Source organism: Lathamus discolor, chromosome 13 (genome assembly GCF_037157495.1).
Source record: "Lathamus discolor isolate bLatDis1 chromosome 13, bLatDis1.hap1, whole genome shotgun sequence".
NCBI classification, from domain to species: Eukaryota; Metazoa; Chordata; class Aves; order Psittaciformes; family Psittacidae; genus Lathamus; species Lathamus discolor.
In genome coordinates this window covers 6496128-6513696 of record NC_088896.1, presented here as the reverse complement: position 1 = coordinate 6513696, position 17569 = coordinate 6496128, and the positions used below count along the sequence as shown (strand labels likewise).

General features: G+C 51.8%; 2 protein-coding genes across 4 annotated transcripts in view; one reads left to right on the top strand and one right to left on the bottom strand.

The window, feature by feature from the left end:
• ACSF2 (acyl-CoA synthetase family member 2) overlaps positions 1-17569 on the bottom strand; it is a 37812-nt gene that overhangs the window by 2901 nt on the left and 17342 nt on the right. For both annotated transcript variants that reach the window (XM_065693369.1, XM_065693368.1), the window contains exons 11-12: positions 323-430; positions 39-190 (exon numbers count right to left, since the gene is read on the bottom strand). In XM_065693369.1, coding sequence (XP_065549441.1) covers positions 39-190; positions 323-430 — 260 coding nt within the window. The remainder of the gene's footprint in view (positions 1-38; positions 191-322; positions 431-17569) is intronic.
• On the top strand, positions 9157-16920 carry CHAD (chondroadherin). 2 transcript variants are annotated; one of them, XM_065693509.1, is made up of 4 exons: positions 9157-10005; positions 13447-13610; positions 13778-13923; positions 15944-16920. In XM_065693509.1, the coding sequence occupies exons 1-3, from the start codon at positions 9232-9234 to the stop codon at positions 13917-13919; spliced, it is 1080 nt and encodes a 359-aa protein (XP_065549581.1). In that variant the 5' UTR covers positions 9157-9231; the 3' UTR covers positions 13920-13923; positions 15944-16920. The 2 variants fall into 2 exon arrangements, with proteins under 2 accessions (XP_065549581.1, XP_065549582.1); XM_065693510.1 differs by having other exon boundaries at positions 15941-16920.

The window sequence follows — 17569 nt, the reverse complement described above, 5'->3', positions numbered from 1 at the left end:
GGACAGACCAGCAGGAGCAGGGCCGTTTCCAGACTCACCCTGTCTTGTACCACTTCTCATCAGTGACCACTTCACTTGTCTTGGCAGGTTCACCCCAGTAGCCCAGCATCACACAGTAGCCACGGATCTGAAGCTCCCCAGGAGTGTTCAGAGGCATGGACTGGCCTGTTTCGGGATCCTCAATTTTTGCCTACAATGGAAGAGAAGGGCTCAGTAGATGTCCAAGCCAAATGCGATAGTGTTCCCCAGCATCAGACAAGGGAGCACACTGAGGTCTGCTGCAGGCAGAGGACCTGCAGCAGGCAGGGAGGGTCACTATCACCTCTGTGTGGGGTAAGATGCATCCCACTGTCTCGGTTTTCCTGGTGATGCTGTCATTGGGGAATCCCATGAAGGTGACAGGGCTGTTTTCCGTTGTCCCATAGGCAACCTGCAAACACAAGAGGAGAAACATGCCAAAGGGGACCACACATCCAGGCACGGGGAGACAAAGCTAGCAATGACCACATAGGAGAGTGGGGTGGGAAGGGGTTGTTCTCACTCCGGTCACAAGCAAGCACTGCTCTCCTGGCCCATGGATGGACACTTTGGCTATCAGGTACTTTTGATGCCCCAGTTAGTTTTCCTGGAGGATCCCAGGGTTCACCATCCTCCTTTTAACCTATGTCTCTCCAAGCTCTGCCCCATTGACTCCTGACCAGACACTGATTTGGCCTTGGTGCCCTTGCAGTCATCTGCTCAGGGTGCAGAGTTCACCTCGCATCTTCTACAGCTCCAGGCACATCAGACATTGCTTTGGATCAGCAGTGGGCTCCTGTTGGACACAGCATGTCCCACAGCACGGCTGCTGGCTCCAGATGCTTCAGCGCAGACCTCAGCTCCTGTAACCCTCACAAAGGCATCACGAGGCTGCACAGCGCTCGGCGCAGCTGCATTTACAGACCGAAAGCCTCACAGCGGGACAAAAGCTGCTTGCTGCTAACCCTCCCTCAGCGCTAATCCCAGCGGCAGGCTCCCAGTCACCTCGGCTCGAGGTCACTTCTCCTCGGAGGAAAATTCCAGCTCTTTACGGCAGCAGGAGCCGGGCAGGAGGAGCTCCGGGCAGCTCTGACCTGCACCCACAGTGGATCTTTGCCACAGGAGAATGGCTGGGACATGGGAAGCGTTTGCTCCTTTCTCCTCCTCATCTTCAGGCTGACGCACGAGCAGCTCTGACCCACTGAATTGCAAACATCTTCCTACAGCTTTGGCACCCACATCTGGGTCCTGCCTTTAGAGCCAGTGCCCAGCTCCACCACTGCACGGTGCTCACCAACCTCCAGGCACCGAGCCCAAAAGTTAACAAGGGGCTTTGCAAAGGAGCGTGATGAGGCCTCCCGGACAGGCACACCTATATCCTGAGCTATGCATCATCCTGGGGCAGCACGTGGTGCTTCCTGCCGCTCGGGGCTGCTGAAGAATCTCACCTGGGACACAGTCTAAGGGCTGATGTCCTTTGCTTGACTGCACTGGGGTCAGCGTGAATCCAAGCTGGAGATCCGCAGGAGCCTGCTCTTAGGAGTCTGGAGGAGATCATCTCCAGGATGCTGCAGGGACCATCTAGTGCAAACTGCTCTGCTAGGAGCCTGGCAACCCACGGGGAGCGACTGTAAATAGGCTTCTCCTACCAGACGCAATGATAGCTTCCCAGCCGGGGTGGAAACCTACAGCGCCTAATGCTCAGACAGGATTTCTCTCCCACCCGCTAATACGAGTCCTGTGGCTGGATCAAATGACTGACGAGACACGGATCCAAGATCCTAAACACTCATTAAGAATCCCAGCGCCTTTGTTGTTCTGTTTCACTCTGCTGGATGAATCGCAGCGCCCAGGATCCCAGCCAAGCCCTGACTCAACCCCTTCTGCCTCCCCGGGCCGCTCCAGCACTTTAATTGGATGCAGGAGCAGGCAGCTCCCTGGCAGGGCGATGCTGTGGTTCACCAGGCTCCTCCAGATGCCTGGCACCGCTCCGGGTACCCCAAGCACTGCCTGTCCGTGCCTTGGCCTGCGGCTTGTCCCCATAAACACCCTCACACCATCAGCAATGGGCTTCCCAGACAGCAACGCGGGTCTGAACCTCCAACCTGCTGCCCGATCGCTGCCTTCCCCTGCCCGCCTGCACCAGCGTCGCTCTCTGCAGCCAAACACCAGGATGTTGCTCCTGACTTTCCCAGTATTTCTCCCTTGGGATAGTGTTTTCCCCAGCTGCATTCCCAAGATCAAGCCAGGGGCTGCAGCAAGCCCTCACACGAATGCCATGTCCTTCCCTGTCCTCATTTGACACGTGGAGCATCCTCCAACAGCTCCATCGTCAGCAGGAGATGAAACAATGCTTCCACAAAACCCCATCTAGCAATTTAAGCTTGGAGATATCCACAAAGATTCCCATCTCTCAAGGCCCAAAGGGACACTTAGCATTATCTATCCACGCAGATTCATAGCTTTCAAGACCCAAAGGGACACTTAGCATCCTCTAGCCTTGTCATCTGGTGTAATTCAGTCCAGAAAACCTCACCCAATCATTTCTGCATCAGCTCCATAATTTCCACTGGAGCTGTATCTGGTGTCAAAGCAAAGCTTTGCAGAGGCAGAGTCCAGCTCAGACCCTCGGCTCTGGGAGAAGCTGCAAGAGTACAGAATATAACTGACTGTAAAGCTTAGTTTATTGCGAGGACCACAAGTGACCCTCAGTGCCCAGCACCCGGATCAATCCTGCCTTTAGCAACAACAGCTCCAAAACAAACTGCTGCCCAGCTCCTACCGACAGGAGAATCATTCTTTGTGCCTCCCGAGCCTCTGTCTAAACCAGGAATAAAAAGAACATCTTAGAAGTGTGTTTTTCAAAGCACATTTCACAAACATTTCCTGCTCGCGCTGTTTAAATATCGGCCACTGCGGAACAGGCAAAACAGCCTGGAGAAGGAAGCATCTAAAAAGGCAAACTAAAGTGCAAACAATGAGACTCCAGTCTCCTCAGTAAGCAGTGGGGAGGCAGATTGAGCTGGTGGGGAGAGAGCGAACTGTGAGGATCCTGGCTTTTCCCCAGCCGTGCCACTTCTTGATTGCATAACTCGGACCGCATCACATCAGCGCTCTGCTCCTCGGTTCTCCCCAGTGCTCAATGGCAATAAAACACCCACCCGTGTTCAACTGCTGCTGAGAGGCTGTGATGAAAAGGCCGGTTTCAGTCCCACCACTGGGGTTATACTGGGTGAGACTGGAGCAGAAGGGCAGAGCTGCAGGAGGTACTTAGAGGAAAACCCCCTGGGCCTGAATGATGCTCAGAGAGGCTCTTTGTGGCCCTTGTCACCACCCTCTGGTTATGCCACGCTGGAGGATGATGGCAGGGCTGGAACCACCAAACTAAACCCTACAGAAACTGGGCTTTGCTGAAGACAATGCTGGCCTTGGAAAAAAGCAGCAAATTGACCGTGAAATAATAGGGATTTTAAGAGTTCAGAGAGGGCATAATGAGCAACAGAAAGCAGACTGGTAACCCAAGAGATGTGCTAAGAGACCTCTAAGAGGCCTTTTGGACATCTCTCAGTGTAACATGCCCGATGGATCTCATTATCCCTAAACCCATGCTCAGCATGTTGTCTATCTTGGGTATCTCCATCAAAGTTAAACCCAGCCTATCCCTTCACAGCCAGCTCTGAATCATCCTCAGCAGAGCATCTTCCCTCACTACCAAGATCACCCTGAACTTCGCTGTCCTCTGAGGACTTGTGTCCCTTTGCTTTGGAGCTCTCCCACTATCCCAAATTGCATTGGAATATTCCAAGTCAACTTGAGCACTGCAAAAAACAACTTCTGACCATGTCCAGCCTATGTCACAGCGAGGTTTAATCTCCTTCCCCAGCAACAGTACCAGCTTTGTGTCAAAAAGGACACAAACAAGCAGGTCTTGTAGGACAAACCAAGCGTGGCCACCCTGCTGGCGTTTCTCCCCACCCAGGCTGATCCCAAACAGTCCCAGTTTGGATGGGGCTTAAAAAGCTGCCATAAATACCAGGTGCCCAAAGCACCGTCTTTGTGCTGTGGCACGCAATGGCTTTGCCGCGGGAGGAGACCACCGCAAAAATGGGCAACCCAGAAGGCTGCTGCTGCTGCAGATTAACCTCCTGTTATGGTACCGTCAGGACAAGCTGCTCCTCGTGGTCTGGAGTTAAAGCTGCCTCTCTTCTATGCAGGCTGAGCTGAAGTCTTAAGGCTTGCAAGTATTTTCCCAGCCCTGCCAGCACTACAGAAGCAAGCAGCAAAAACCATGTGAAGTTACTTACTGGCTTATCCACAGCTTGGTTAAAGGTCCTTGCTGTGTAATTAACTCCATCCTCCCTGGTGCTGGGTGCCAAGGCAATTAGGAAAAGTGGAATTGAAAGGAAAAAGTGAGAGGAGATGTGTCTTGTAAAGGTAGAAAACCACCGGGTTGGGGGTACCTGAATGCTGCTGGGGAAGGAAAGTTGGCAAAACCCAAGGGGCAAAGGTAACATCCTTATGGATTTGGAGAGCTCAGCTCCCACTGAAGACATGGTTAGAAGTCCAGGATCTGTTTGCTTTCGTGCTGCACTGGAAATGTTCTCACAACACATTCCTATCGCTTCTGAAACCACCTCATTGAGAGGTCCTCCCCAGCAATGAGCTGGGATGGGATGGGGAGGCCTCACTTCGGCCAAGGCCAAGACAGTCACCACGTGGAGTCAATTTCCCATCTTGAGAACAGAGGGGACTCATTGCTGGGGAGCATTTGGAAAAGTCCCTGGTCCTGCACGGGTCTGATGTGTTCCACAAGTGAAGAAAGCCCCTTCTTGTTCAGAGCCTGCAAGAGCAATGGGCTGCTGGGGGATGCCCAGTGCCTTGCAAGGGTGGGGAGAGGCAGTAAGGGCAGGAGAGGCCAAGAGCATCATGCAGCAGCTGCTGGGATCAGAAGGGAAGGGTGGACAACAACAAGGAGCCAAACTGGAAGCCTGTCAATGGGTGGAGGCCATGCTACAATGGAAGAAAACCATCTGGTTTGGGAATGGCTGCACCCACCATCACCTCTTCCAGCTCGACAAGCAGCTTGGCCCCCTTACCACAAAGAGCAGCATCCTTCAACATGTCAAATAGAAGCAGTAGCTCAGGTGTGAGCTCAGAGCCCCACGTGCCATTGTCACTGGTGGGGATATTGCACATCACCCAAAGCCAGGGATTTCTCAGGTACTGCCTGGAATAGGAGGAAGGACCCAGAAGACCCTCTGGGGCTCCCCATTTGCCCACCCACTGGGGCTCCTCAGACACTGCAACCCCCCAGGACACTGCAGAGATTGCACCTTCTCCCACCTAGTGCTGGGCATTGTCAGGGGCTCAGCTCCACAAGGGCTGATGCTGTGCAGGCTGCAAGTGGGGGCCGCCTGTGCATCCCAGGCACCCCCAAAGCTGCCTGAGCCCTCACCTCCAGCCAGCAAAAGGAGACCACTTCAAGAAGGTGATTGCCGGTGTGCGCTGTCATGCAAAACCAGACCTGGAGCCCCTTAAAAGCCCCAGGATCAGGCTTAAGCGAGCAACAGAATATTTTAACATGGAGCTATCTTGATAGGCCAGAACTGTTAATACTAACAAAAATACAGATTAAACATGGAAAAGACCATGTCGTATCAAAGACCATGGAAAAGACCATGTCGTATCCCCAGTGTCGTATCAAAACAGCTCTGGCCTGCAGCACCAAAGAAACACCCCACATCTATATTTATAGTGTTTCCAAAGCTGTATTTATTTGCTTATCCCTCTGAGGAGGCGAAGAGGGAGCCCAGCATCTGCAGCTTACCCAGCACCAGGAATGTTTGCACAACCGTTAATCAATTAAGAAGGAGAGGATGGCAGGAGGATAATCCTGCCTCTTCTGCCGTGTCCCAGCAGCGCCGGCCCCAGGGGACCAGTGGGGTAGGGGCTGGACCAGCCCCAGCTCACTGCGGTATCCCACTGGTGCAGAGGGAACGCTGACACTGCTGCCATTGTCACCTCCAGACTGCCAGCCACCCACGAGCGGGACCCGGGAGAGCTTTTGAGGATCACTGGATGTTTGCTGGCCGGTCGAGGGCTGAGGAACCCGGGGTGGGAAGAACAGAAGCAGCCGGGAGCCCAGGGCGAGGAGCCAGCCCAGGCAGATGCCAACCAGGTCCAGGCGCAGGAACGCGTGCACCAGGGCACAGCAGCCAAACAGCATTAGAGGAAAGAACTTCCCTTTATCCAGCATTTGTGCCTGGAGAAATGGAGCTGAGAAGCAGACACCTTTGCCCTGGTAGCACTGCCCTGCTGCATCCCACCGTGGGACTGAACGTAACCCCGCATCCACTGATCTCTGCTGCAGGCACTGGGGAGCCCTTAGGGACAGCTTCCACCTTGCACCAGCATTGTGGCATCTTCACGAGGAAGTTACAGGTTCTATTTGTGTCCATAGCCACAGCACGGGCATCTCTGCAAGGACACAGTGCCCCTGTCCCCCAGAATCTTCAGTCTCAGACAACAAAGAGATAAAGGGTGGGAGAAAGGGAAATTTATCCTCAAAAGAAGAAAGAAGAGAAGGTTGTTTGAGGTTTGGGCCGTTTAACCTCTGAAAAGGGCCTGGTTCCAGAAATACACATGGGTGGGATGCATTTATGGCCCTCACCTTTTCTGCTCCAATCTGACTCTTCCTGCAGAAGCAGCAAGCTGTTAGGCTGGTATTTTTTGTAAGGGGATGGGAAAACCAAGCATCAGCCATCAGCTGCGCACAGGGAAGGGGCATGGATGGATACATGACCTAGCATCAGTGTCCAGCAGAAACAGACTGGGGTTTAAATCTCACCCATCAGTTACTCTCACACAGAGCAACAGCTGGTATGTAACTGCAGGAACTGGGCATCAAATGATTATAAGACTGAAGGTGGTTGGATCTGCTCAAAGAAAAGAAGCAGCTATCAATCAGTGGATAGAAGATGATGCTTTAGAGGTGAATTTTCTCTTTCCCCATCATCCACCCAGCTGAGCTTTAAAAGCAGCACCCACTTATGGGGCATCTCAGTCCTGTTCAACCTGGAGAGGCAAAGGAGGAAAACACAGGGGATTCTTCTGTCTGCCTCCTCTTTCCCTGTCTCAAAGGTCCTGACCAAGACATTCAAAGAGCTACTCCAGAGGTTAAAGCATGCACATGACCATTGTGATGCCCACTGAATCAGGCATAAGCAAAGATACCACTGTTTTGGCCAAAGAGTTTTAAGTTCTACAGAAACTAAGGTCTATCAGGAGGTCCCACTGGCAGGAGCCTGGAGCTCCTATGGTCAGAGCATCCCTCTGGAGATGAGGCAGTAGAACTGCTGAGCATCATAAAGGGAAAGACCTTTAAGATCAAGCCCAGCCTTTACCTCAGCAGTGCCAAGGCCACCACTAACCCATGGCACTAGGGCCTTGTCTACTCGGTGTGTGAACACTTGGGCAGCCTGTTCCAATACCTGAGCACCATCACCGTGGTGCCGAGGCGAGTGGCGAGGCCGCGGCTGCTCCACAGCAGGGCTGGCAAACACTGGGAGCCTGACACGGACCAGTTTGCACTGAGATCCCACATTACATCATCATTCCCTCTGCACCGCAGGCTCACCAGAACCAACAGTCACACCCCAGACACCCTTTTTCTCCCCCAAACTGGTCATGCAATGAAAACAAGGTTCATACTGACAGCTGCTGAGCAGAGGCCGGGCTGGCAGGCAGCTTGCATAGCACCACAGGAGCACGCTCAGCGGTGCTGGCTGATTCCTCACAGCAACAATGGAAAAACCCAGGAATCTCGGTGAATAGCCAGTCTGTGTCCTAAGTCAGCCCTTGGATTTCCTCCCTTTCTTGAGCCTGTCTCGCCTCTGCAAAAGCTCCGCTGGGGCTCTGCAGCCAGGCTCGGGAGCGCAGCTCTCAACAAGCTCACAGTTATGTGCTGGGCCCTCAAGTGTGCGCTGCAGCCAGGACCTGGCTGGAAATCAGTTCAAAATGTTCCAGTTCCAAACCCCACCCCGCAACCCCTGGATCTCTCCCTTCACACTCACAGAAGCAGGCGCTGGGGCTTTTAACCACTTTGCTTTAGCCTGCTCCATTGGGAGAGCAAGGGGCATCCCTTGGGTTAACTCACCTTTGCCATTGCCACCCTGAGAGAGGAGCCAGGGCAAACCCTAGTCCCAGCTCCAGCTGTGATTTCCTTGCTCTGCCACCATCCCTTTACCAATGCTTACACCTTTCCCTGGCCTGGGAGCCACAGGCATTGCCACCCACCCAACCTACACACAGCAGGGCATCACTGTCTAGCATACCATATCCCATACCCCACAGGCGCTTCCACTGCTCCATCCCTTGCTGGAAGGCAACAGCCACTGCCCACAGTGCCACATGCTAAGATAAACCCCCTCACACAGGTCTCCTGACCACGACCATGCATGTGGCACACTCAACTGCTCATAGGAAAAGACGCAGCAGAAATGAAGACCTGTCTTTGTTCTCCCTTTCTTGGCCAGCTCCTAGGCGCAGCCTAGATCTGCAGGTCTCCAACCTTGTGGCTGCAGGAGCAGCTACAGCACTGTTGGCCTCTGGCATGACCCTGTATCGCTCCCATCATTTCCCATCCCTTCTCAGGCAAATTCCTTTGAAAACAACAAGATGAGATCCCCCAAAATCCTTCCTCTGTGGTAACAGGACACGATGCTTCTCCCCAAGCCAGCTGAGGCTAAATACATCCCAGGAGCTTCAGCACGAGGTGTCTGTGGAGCACAGCAGTGCTCCCTGCTATGCTGTTCAACCAAAATAGGTTGTTTCTCCCCCCCAGCTGATAAATCTGGGCCCTGCTCAGCTCAGCAAACCAAAGGGGTTCCCCACAGAGCAGGTCTCTGCTTGTTCTCTCTGTTGCAGAGAGGAAAACTACCTCTGCTCAGTCTCTTCAGCAGCAGGGCCTGGCAGGACCATGGATACTGCTCTGCCTGGTGCCAAGGGGTTAAGCTCACAGTAAGTTCCCAAAGCCAGTTGCTTCCAACTGGCTGCTGCCTGCGGTTTGTGGGAAGGGATTTTGCTTTTTAATAACATTATAAATAGGGCTGTGTTCAGCATGCTGCAAACACAGTTCCTCTCTTCTCTCCCACCCATCTCCCTCCTCCTCCTCCTCCTGCTTCTCTTCCCACCACACCAATTCCACATCTGACCATGTACCGGCCAGGCTTCTTCCTCAGTGTCCTCCTGGCATGTCTCGCCTCCATCGTGCAGGCATGTCCCCCGAGCTGCCACTGCCACGGTGGGGACCTGCAGCACGTCATCTGCGACAACGCGGGGCTGAAGAAGATCCCCAAGGTGCCCGAGCAAACGCGGCTTCTCAACCTGCAGAAGAACAACTTCCCCGTCCTGCCGACCAACGGCTTCCGCGACATGAAGAAGCTGGTGTCCCTGCACCTCCAGAGTTCACGGATCAAGGAGATCTCAACCGGAGCATTCCGGGGGCTCAAGAGCCTGGTCTACCTCTACCTCACTGACAACCAGATCAGTGTCATTAAGCCAGGAGCCTTCGATGACCTCTCTGAGCTCACCTACCTGTACCTGGACCAGAACAAGATCCCAGACCTACCCAAAGGGGTCCTCTCCCCTCTTGTCAACCTCTTCATCCTGCACTTAGGCAGCAATAAGATCCAGGAGCTGAAACCAGGGGTCTTCAGTGGGGCTAAAGACCTGCGCTGGCTCTACCTCTCTGACAACTCCCTCACCAACCTCCTACCTGGGGCCCTGGAGGACGTGGAAAACCTCGCTGTCCTCCACCTGGACAAGAACCAGCTGAGCAGCTACCCTGTGAACGCAATGAGTAAGCTGAGAGTGCTGGAGGAACTGAAGCTTTCTCATAACCCAATTGAGGTCATCCCTGACAATGCCTTCCAGTCCTTCGGGCGATACCTGCAGACGCTCCACCTGGACAACATGAAACTGAAGAAGGTGAGTCCTTTCTCTTCCATTTGCTCCGGATAAGAAACGTGGGGCTTGATTTTCTTCTCCTTCACAAAGCCCTCTGTTTGCTGTCCCTCCCTTGCAGAGGAGAGGGGAGATGCAGGTCTGCAGGCTCTGCAGGCATCAAGGCATCGGCCAGGCAACAGCAGCTCAAGTGAGGGATGAGAGCACTCCACCCTTCTGTTATTTTATGCAAACCCAAATCATCCGGTGTTGTTCAAACTCCCTGGAAAGGCAGCATATTCCCTCCCAAGCTGGAGGTGACACCAGACATTGACAAAGGCATTTGGGATGCTCCAAGACAAATAGCAACCTTCCATCATGCCAGATACAAGGTGTGGGATGAGAGGCGGGTGCCTGCCTCCTACTCAAGGGATTGAGGAGCACTGCCACCTTGCAGAGCTCAACTGCTCTGCCTCCTTCCTTCAGCCTGGGTACCTGTTGTAGGTTGGGAGGGGAGAGGGACTGTGAATAGCAGTGATTTCTCACCCACGCCTTGCAGACAGGTAGGCATAAGGACCTTCACCTCCCCCCATGCCTCCCAACTTTACACGTTACAAAGAAAGGTTTGTTTATTGATGCTGTCTCAAAAGGAACTCACGCTGCATCTTACAAAGGGGCCCTGTTCCCACTGGAAAGGAGGAGGAGGAGGAGGAGGGACATTCAGGTATCCCAAATAGCAAAACAAGCCCCTTCTTTTCCTGTGAGAAAAGGCAGGAGCATCACACTCAGGGAATCACTTGCATTTGGACCTCTGAAATACCAGAACAGAAACAAGCAGCAGCATCCTGATGCCCTAGGTGCACCCCACATAGCTGGAAAGTGAGGGGGCTGCAGGTGAGCAGAACAGTTCTCCCTGGGATGATGCTTTGCCAGGAAGCCCATAGACAAAGGGAATCCAGGTGAGGCAGGTGAGGACTTCACAGCTGAGCAATACCCACCACGTGCAGGAAGATGCAATGAAAAAGAGAATTTCTTAGCAACAAAGAGCAACTTGTAGAGCCTCATAGGGATGAAATCACCTGAAAGCTACCAGGAATAGAGAACACCAGGGTTTTCAAGGGGATATAGCACCCAAAATGCTCAAAAACTGGATTAGAGCTTGTCCAGGTGAAGAACAACACTACCTGTAACAGCTCAGTAGCACTCGGTCAGTATTTAAGCCCTTGTCCACTCTCAGCACTAACATCTCCAGGATGGGAACAAGCAAGCTCAACACTGAAAACAACCCAGCGACCTCTCTAGGCAAGCCCTCAGACATGCTGTCACAGCACTTCTGTAGACTCGGGTTTAATGCAGTTTCATCATGTGCAAGTCACAAATCACAGCTTAAATGATGTACCAGCTGTAGAGACATCAGTGTCCCAGGTTACACATTAGACTAACTCATGATGCTGGGGTGCTGCAGGGAATTAAATGTCCTTGGATTGGCTAGAAAGCAAGGATTAACAGTGCCGGCCAGTAAAGCCCACTTTCTTCTGTTCAGTGATGCCCTGTGGACAGGACCTTTAAAGATTCTTCTGCAGCCAGATGCCTCCTTTTCTCCCCAGCTGCCCAATAGGACACCAGTCCAGGGGATCAGCACTGCAGCTTTAGGGCTCACATTCTTGGTCAGGAACACAGCTCAGAGCTTTCTCTTCAAATCCTCCAAGGCCTCATATCCAAACAGCCCACGCATGAGCTGTGCACTGCTAGGAGACATCTCATCACAGAGGTCTCACGACCTAGGAAATCACCACCAAATACTTCAAGTGCCGCTGGCATCCTGATTGCAGCTCTTCCTCGTACACAAAACCGCTGTCCTCAGCTGTCCCCTGCAGGAGTTTCGAGCTGATTAAGTGCAGAACCCTTCCACTCAAAGCTATCCCAGCCTATATTACATTGAGCAGAACGAGGAGAGCCCTCAGGCTACTCCACAGCTCCAGCATGGAGCTCCCACCAGCATCATGGACCCCCATCGGTCACGGGCCAGGACCCACCACATACATCAACATGAAGCCAGGCAATGGAAGCTTTACATACACCCTTCTCTGTGTATTTATTGCCAAATAACTTAGAGCAGCAATCACTCCTCCATCTAAATAAGGGAAGAAATAACCCATTTCTTCACAAACGTGTGCTCTGGCAGGCAGAGCAGCGACTGTAACCAGCAGATGTGAGCTCTCCTCATGGGGCTGGGAGAGGAATGAGCAGCTGAGACAGTACACCACTGTCCAAAGCAGAACACAGCCAGGCTGCCGCCCCACTGCACGGCGTGCCAGCATCTCTGAGCAGCTCCACTATCAGCACAGTGAAACCTACCGAGGTCAGCGCAGTGCTGGACCACAGGGACCAGCCCCACTGACTGTCCAACAGCTCCGGGAGTCTCTTAGCTAAGCTCTAATCCTATCCAGCATTGCTTAATTTGGAAGATGACACAAGTTCACAGCTTAAAATAGTGGGTTTCCCCTGTCAGGCTTTTTAGCTTAGAGAGCTTGAACGCACCCTGATGGTGCCATCTGAAGTGCAAGGTTCTGGGCAGTAATGGGAGCAGAGGTCCTTGACTAGGGGGGTTTGGCAGACCTAGTGAGCCTCCTCTCCACCCTTTAGAGAAATCTTTCCCCCCCAGCTTTGGGAAGTGGGAGAAATGCTCTGTCATAGCCAGGAGGAGCTTTGTGCTTTGTCAATTACCCCCCTCCAAAGCAACACCACCAGGAAAGTTTGTGTTGAAGGAGTTGCTTTCAAGAAGAAACTTTACAACCTGAGTAACCATGGGGTGAAAAAAGGCAGGATGAGGTCTCAGGGAAGATTGGAGCCAGATCTGCAGCCTCTCTCCTCTCTTTGGCAGCTTTTTTAAGGGAGGCTCTCCCTTAAAGCCTTCCCATTAATCAAGAAAAGATAAATCCTCCAGCATCCCCTGCAAACAACTCATTGGAGATGAGGAAAAACAGAGGAGGTTGAGGTGCTGGAAACCCGCCTCTATTCCTGCACTGCTCAGATGCCAAGTGTAACTTTCCACTCGGAGCCCCCGGGCACTGCCAAAGTCTACAGCCCCTTCAGGCGCCACAAACACTCCCTCCTTCAGCCATTCCAGGCACTGGGAGGGTTTCCAGCCTTGGAAAGGAATACACCCAGAAAATATCTTCATTTAGAATGGAGAAGTATGGCTCAAAAATAGAGAAGGCTGCCAGCCTCCTCTTTATTTAGGGATGTAGCACAAAGTCAATCCCTCATGGGTATGGGACAGAGCTTTCTGCAGGCAGGGAACTCCATCACCCATAAGCCCACTAGCTTGATACCTCTGTTAGGTGTCCAAAGCTTCCAGTGAGCCAGGACACCGTCCCACTGCTTTTTCCATGCTTATACCACTAAGTCTTGAACAGAGACCCTCAGGTTTGAATTCTCCCTTCTCTAACTCAATGTTCCTCATCAGAAACCCCTGTACTTCAGTTTGCAGACAACGCATTCACCGGCGTGACGGTGCTGAAGACGGCTCACGTGGAGAACAACCGGCTCACCCAGCTGCCCCGCAACTTCCCCTTCGACAAACTGGAGACGCTGACGCTGTCCCGCAACGCCTGGCACTGCAACTGCCAGCTCGCACATCTGCGCAAGTACGGCATGACGCATCCCTTCCCTGGCTCTCCCTGGGCATCCTCACAAGAGGGGGATGCTAAAGGATGCATCCGTCCTCAGCAGCTCGCTCCCCATCCTCCCCTTTCCACTTACGGTGGTTTGTGCCTCTCCTAAGCTCCTGGTCTTCTTCCTCCCCATGTCCCAGGTGGCTGAAGGGCAATCGCACCCGCACCGAGGATACCTGCTCTACACCCGCACAGTACCGGGGACAGTCCATCAGAGACACCCCAGCTCTCCGCACCTGCAAGCTCCCCACCAAGAGGTCCAAGAAGGGAAGCCGCCATTAAACACGTAAGATGGTTCACTTTTGGTCAGATCTACCAGGCCTTGGTAGGGTTCTAGCACTGATTTCTGTTTCTGACTATTAAACACTGTTTCTGTTATTAAACACTAGGGTTTGGCTCTGAGCAGCTCATCCATTCACCCATGGATACCTCTGCTCAGGGCTGTTCCATCTCCTGGCAATGTCGGGCTCCATGAGCTCCCCAGGACAAAGAATCTGCCTGGAGCATCAGGGATGGAGTCAGCCCTGCAAAACAAACATGGGGCTAAAGGCAGGCCTGGGGCAGCACGTAAGGGTGAAATGTGTAATTAAGTGTCAAAACAAGCGTGGGTTTAGCCCACTCTTTCTCTGAGCTGGGATCACAGATGCTTTTGTAACTGATTGGAGGTGCTCAGCCTTTTGCCCTAGTAAAGGTCCTCTGGAATCCAGGGCAGGACATTGCTGGGAAATCTGGCCCCAGGCTGTCCAGCCCATGTGAAAATAGATGTCTTCCATAAGGAGCAGCTCTCGGTCCAGCGCCTGCCTTTCAGCAACTACAATTCCCATCCAAGACACTCATGTATTTAAAAACAAGGGCAGATGCCTTCAAATGAGTGTCTCAGAATGAAATTCGAGACAGCAAATACTCTTTGAATGGAGTGTTGAGGGCCAGGAAGTGATTCAGAGACAGGGCTGACTTTCCTTTGAGCAATGAGCTTGCTGACATCCAAACACCAACTGTGAAAACCTATCACACAAACACCTTCCACAACTGGATGCTATCAACAGTATTGAAAACTCAGCACACAGAGTAGCTAAAAAGCCACAACTGTCATCACTCCATCCCAAGTATTTCACTTTTCCCCATCCCAGGAATACATCTGGAGATTGTACAGATTCCAAAGGACTCTGGATGAGCCTGAAAGTTTATAAGCTCTTGGGAAAGGGAGCTTTGCTCACCTGTTAAGTGGAGTGTAGTGACTCGGCACTGCACTGTACAAACAAGGGTTGTCACTGTGCCTTATGGTAACAGAAAGGACAAGGCAGAAGCCTGAAACCCAGTTTGGTCCCCACTTCGCTAAGGATATGCATAACAGGATGGAGAAAGTAAATTTATGACCAAACTGTCAGGGATGATGCCAGCCTTCCCAAAGTGGTTATTTCTCTGGCAGCGCCAGAGGTTTTATGGATTAGACATGGAAATACCAGTCATTCCATATGGGGTGGATAAAGTTCCGCTCTGAGGATGGAAGAACTTCAGTTTTCTAAACCACAATACTCAGATGTATTTTATTTACAGGTCTGCCCCTTCTTAACCTTCTTTCTCCCTGCCTAAACTCAATTCCAGTTCACCCCTCCATGATGAAAGTAAAAAACACAGGGCAATTATACCCGGTTTTTATTATAGCACCTTCTATCCAGCACTCTCAAACTCTCAAACAGGTTTACAGTGTTAATAAAAGGAAACTACTTATTTCAGGCTTGCAGAAGACAAAGCTTGGTACCTTTGGGTGTCAGTGCCAAAATATAGATACAGAAACCCACTCAGTGTGGTGAGCATGATTCTAAAGAATATGAAGTATCTTTGACTTCACCATGCACCTCTTGAGAGCCAGGCAGCTTTCTCAGGTGCCAGCTATGGGGATCTGTATTCATAACTTGTGTCATTGACCGTGTTTCAGATGCAAAGCTGCTTGGCAGTTCCCAAAATCTACCTGCCCTGGATAATCTGAACTGGGGCACCAAAGTAATTCCCTGTTCTTGAAAACCTCACCCTTGGGTTCCTCCCTTTACAAAGGAAGTGCTCATTGACCATCGCTGGTGCTTTGGGTAAGGTACTCAAGAGTCATGTAGTGATTTAGCAGAAGAGGTCAGAGATGGCACTAACCCATCTTCTCTGTAGGAACTCACAATGGCTCCTTGACTCCTAACCCTTCACTTTCAAGTATGGGTTCCACTCACTCACTATAAAAGCAAACAGACAAGTTTACTGATTGCTTGGAAAACCCCTTTAAACATGTGGCTTTCTCTCTTCTTTCCCCCTAGCAGGCCCCAGTACGGCCTGTCCTGGTGACCGGTCACTTCAACCACCAGAAAACTACTGACTTCTGAGTCCTTCCTTTAAGCTTCTCCTACCTATCAGGAAACACTTCTGATATATCCAAACACCTCCAGCCTCCTCCGAATCCCCGCTTCTCTGCTCATCGCAGGATGGAATCCACCTTTTCAATCTCTTCCGACATCTATGTATTTTTAAAGAGGCATTTTTATGCATGACCATACTAAGACAAAGCTAACTTAGATCCTGCCGGTAAAACACAGTCATCTTTCCCAGAGGCAACGTAACCCGCATCCCCAGTCAAACAGTTGGTCGCTGTCTCTCCCTTTCCAGTGCAGTGGAAGCAAGAGGGAAGGTTGGAGCATCCTTCCCCAGCTGCTTGATCAGGAAAATTGGTCTCAACCCATACAAAGCAACTCCTCTGCCTTCCCACGGAGGGGATCCCTGCAGGCCAGGGCTGAGGGGGATAGGTGAAGCAACGACCAAGAACCGATGGCCTTGAGACCGAGCTGCCCTTTTGTGCCAAAGGGCAGACATCTCTTTAGGTTGGCCAGAAATCCTTTAAGCAAAGCAGCACTGGGAAACCCCAAAAGTGGAGCTATCTGAAGACTGGATTCCCTCCCACTCTGTGGGGTCTACCAAGACACATGTACATCCAAGAGGAGAAGGTGTGCACTGCGCAGCCTGGCTTGGGCACCCCTCCTCTTCTCCCTGCCCATACCCCAGAGGATCTAGCAGGACACCAGGATGACTGTGGTTTATTGTCACGGCTATTACAATACCACAGTTGCAACCTAACTGTGTTTTTTAATCTGAAAGAGTTATATAAATATATGTATATTTATTCCTCTGTAATTGAGTGTAAATGACCTTTAAGGGGATGTCCTCCTCTGTCTCCTATGTAGAAATCGAATTGTATATTTTCTTATGTACATCTTCTGTATAAAGCTCTTGCTGCAAAGATGAATTCAACAAGTCTGCCTGTGTCTGTCTGAGGGCCGGAGGATCAGAAGTAACACGAGACCAGTGGTACAAATATAGACTTAATCCTCTTTATCCTATGGGCAGAGCAACTGGTTGGGAGGGTTTTAATATTTCTCTCTCTACAGAACAGGAACATGTGGCACCCAGTGAGTCCCGGGCACTTGCAGTAATGCCTGAAAGTATTTTGTGAGGCTAAATTCAAGGCTATTATAAAAATAGGTGGCTGGCACCTGACAGTCTGACAACAGCACCAGGCCCGTCCTGGTGTTTTCAGCTCAGCATAAAAGCATCCGAGATGGCTCCAAGATAAATGCCCTGAGCTCCCCTAGTCCATGGCAGAGCACACGGGCATCCCTGGAAAACCCGGGTGCTGGTGTGGCCCAGGTCTGCCAACAATAACACACCTAAATCTGACTCAGCCCCATGCGCGTTTACCCATCACAACAGTCTGCTCCCGCAGCATTTGAAAGCAGCACATTACTGCCTTTAAAGTGAAACAAGAAAGTCCTTTTTTGTCTCAGCCATTCACTCACACACGTGCAGATGGCAGAGCCTGCCTATGAAACATAGCACCTGGAGTGGCACTGACCCCCTCCATATGCAGGACCTGCTGATGCTCCTGCACAGGCCAA

Excerpts from the sequence above, each read along its gene's own strand:
- CHAD (XM_065693509.1), top strand. The coding sequence starts at position 9,232 with ATGTACCGGCCAGGCTTCTTCCTCAGTGTCCTCCTGGCATGTCTCGCC. Across the intron at positions 10,006-13,446 it reads ACAACATGAAACTGAAGAAG|TTTGCAGACAACGCATTCAC; the intron begins GTGAGTCCTTTC and ends CCTGTACTTCAG. Across the intron at positions 13,611-13,777 it reads CAGCTCGCACATCTGCGCAA|GTGGCTGAAGGGCAATCGCA; the intron begins GTACGGCATGAC and ends CCCATGTCCCAG.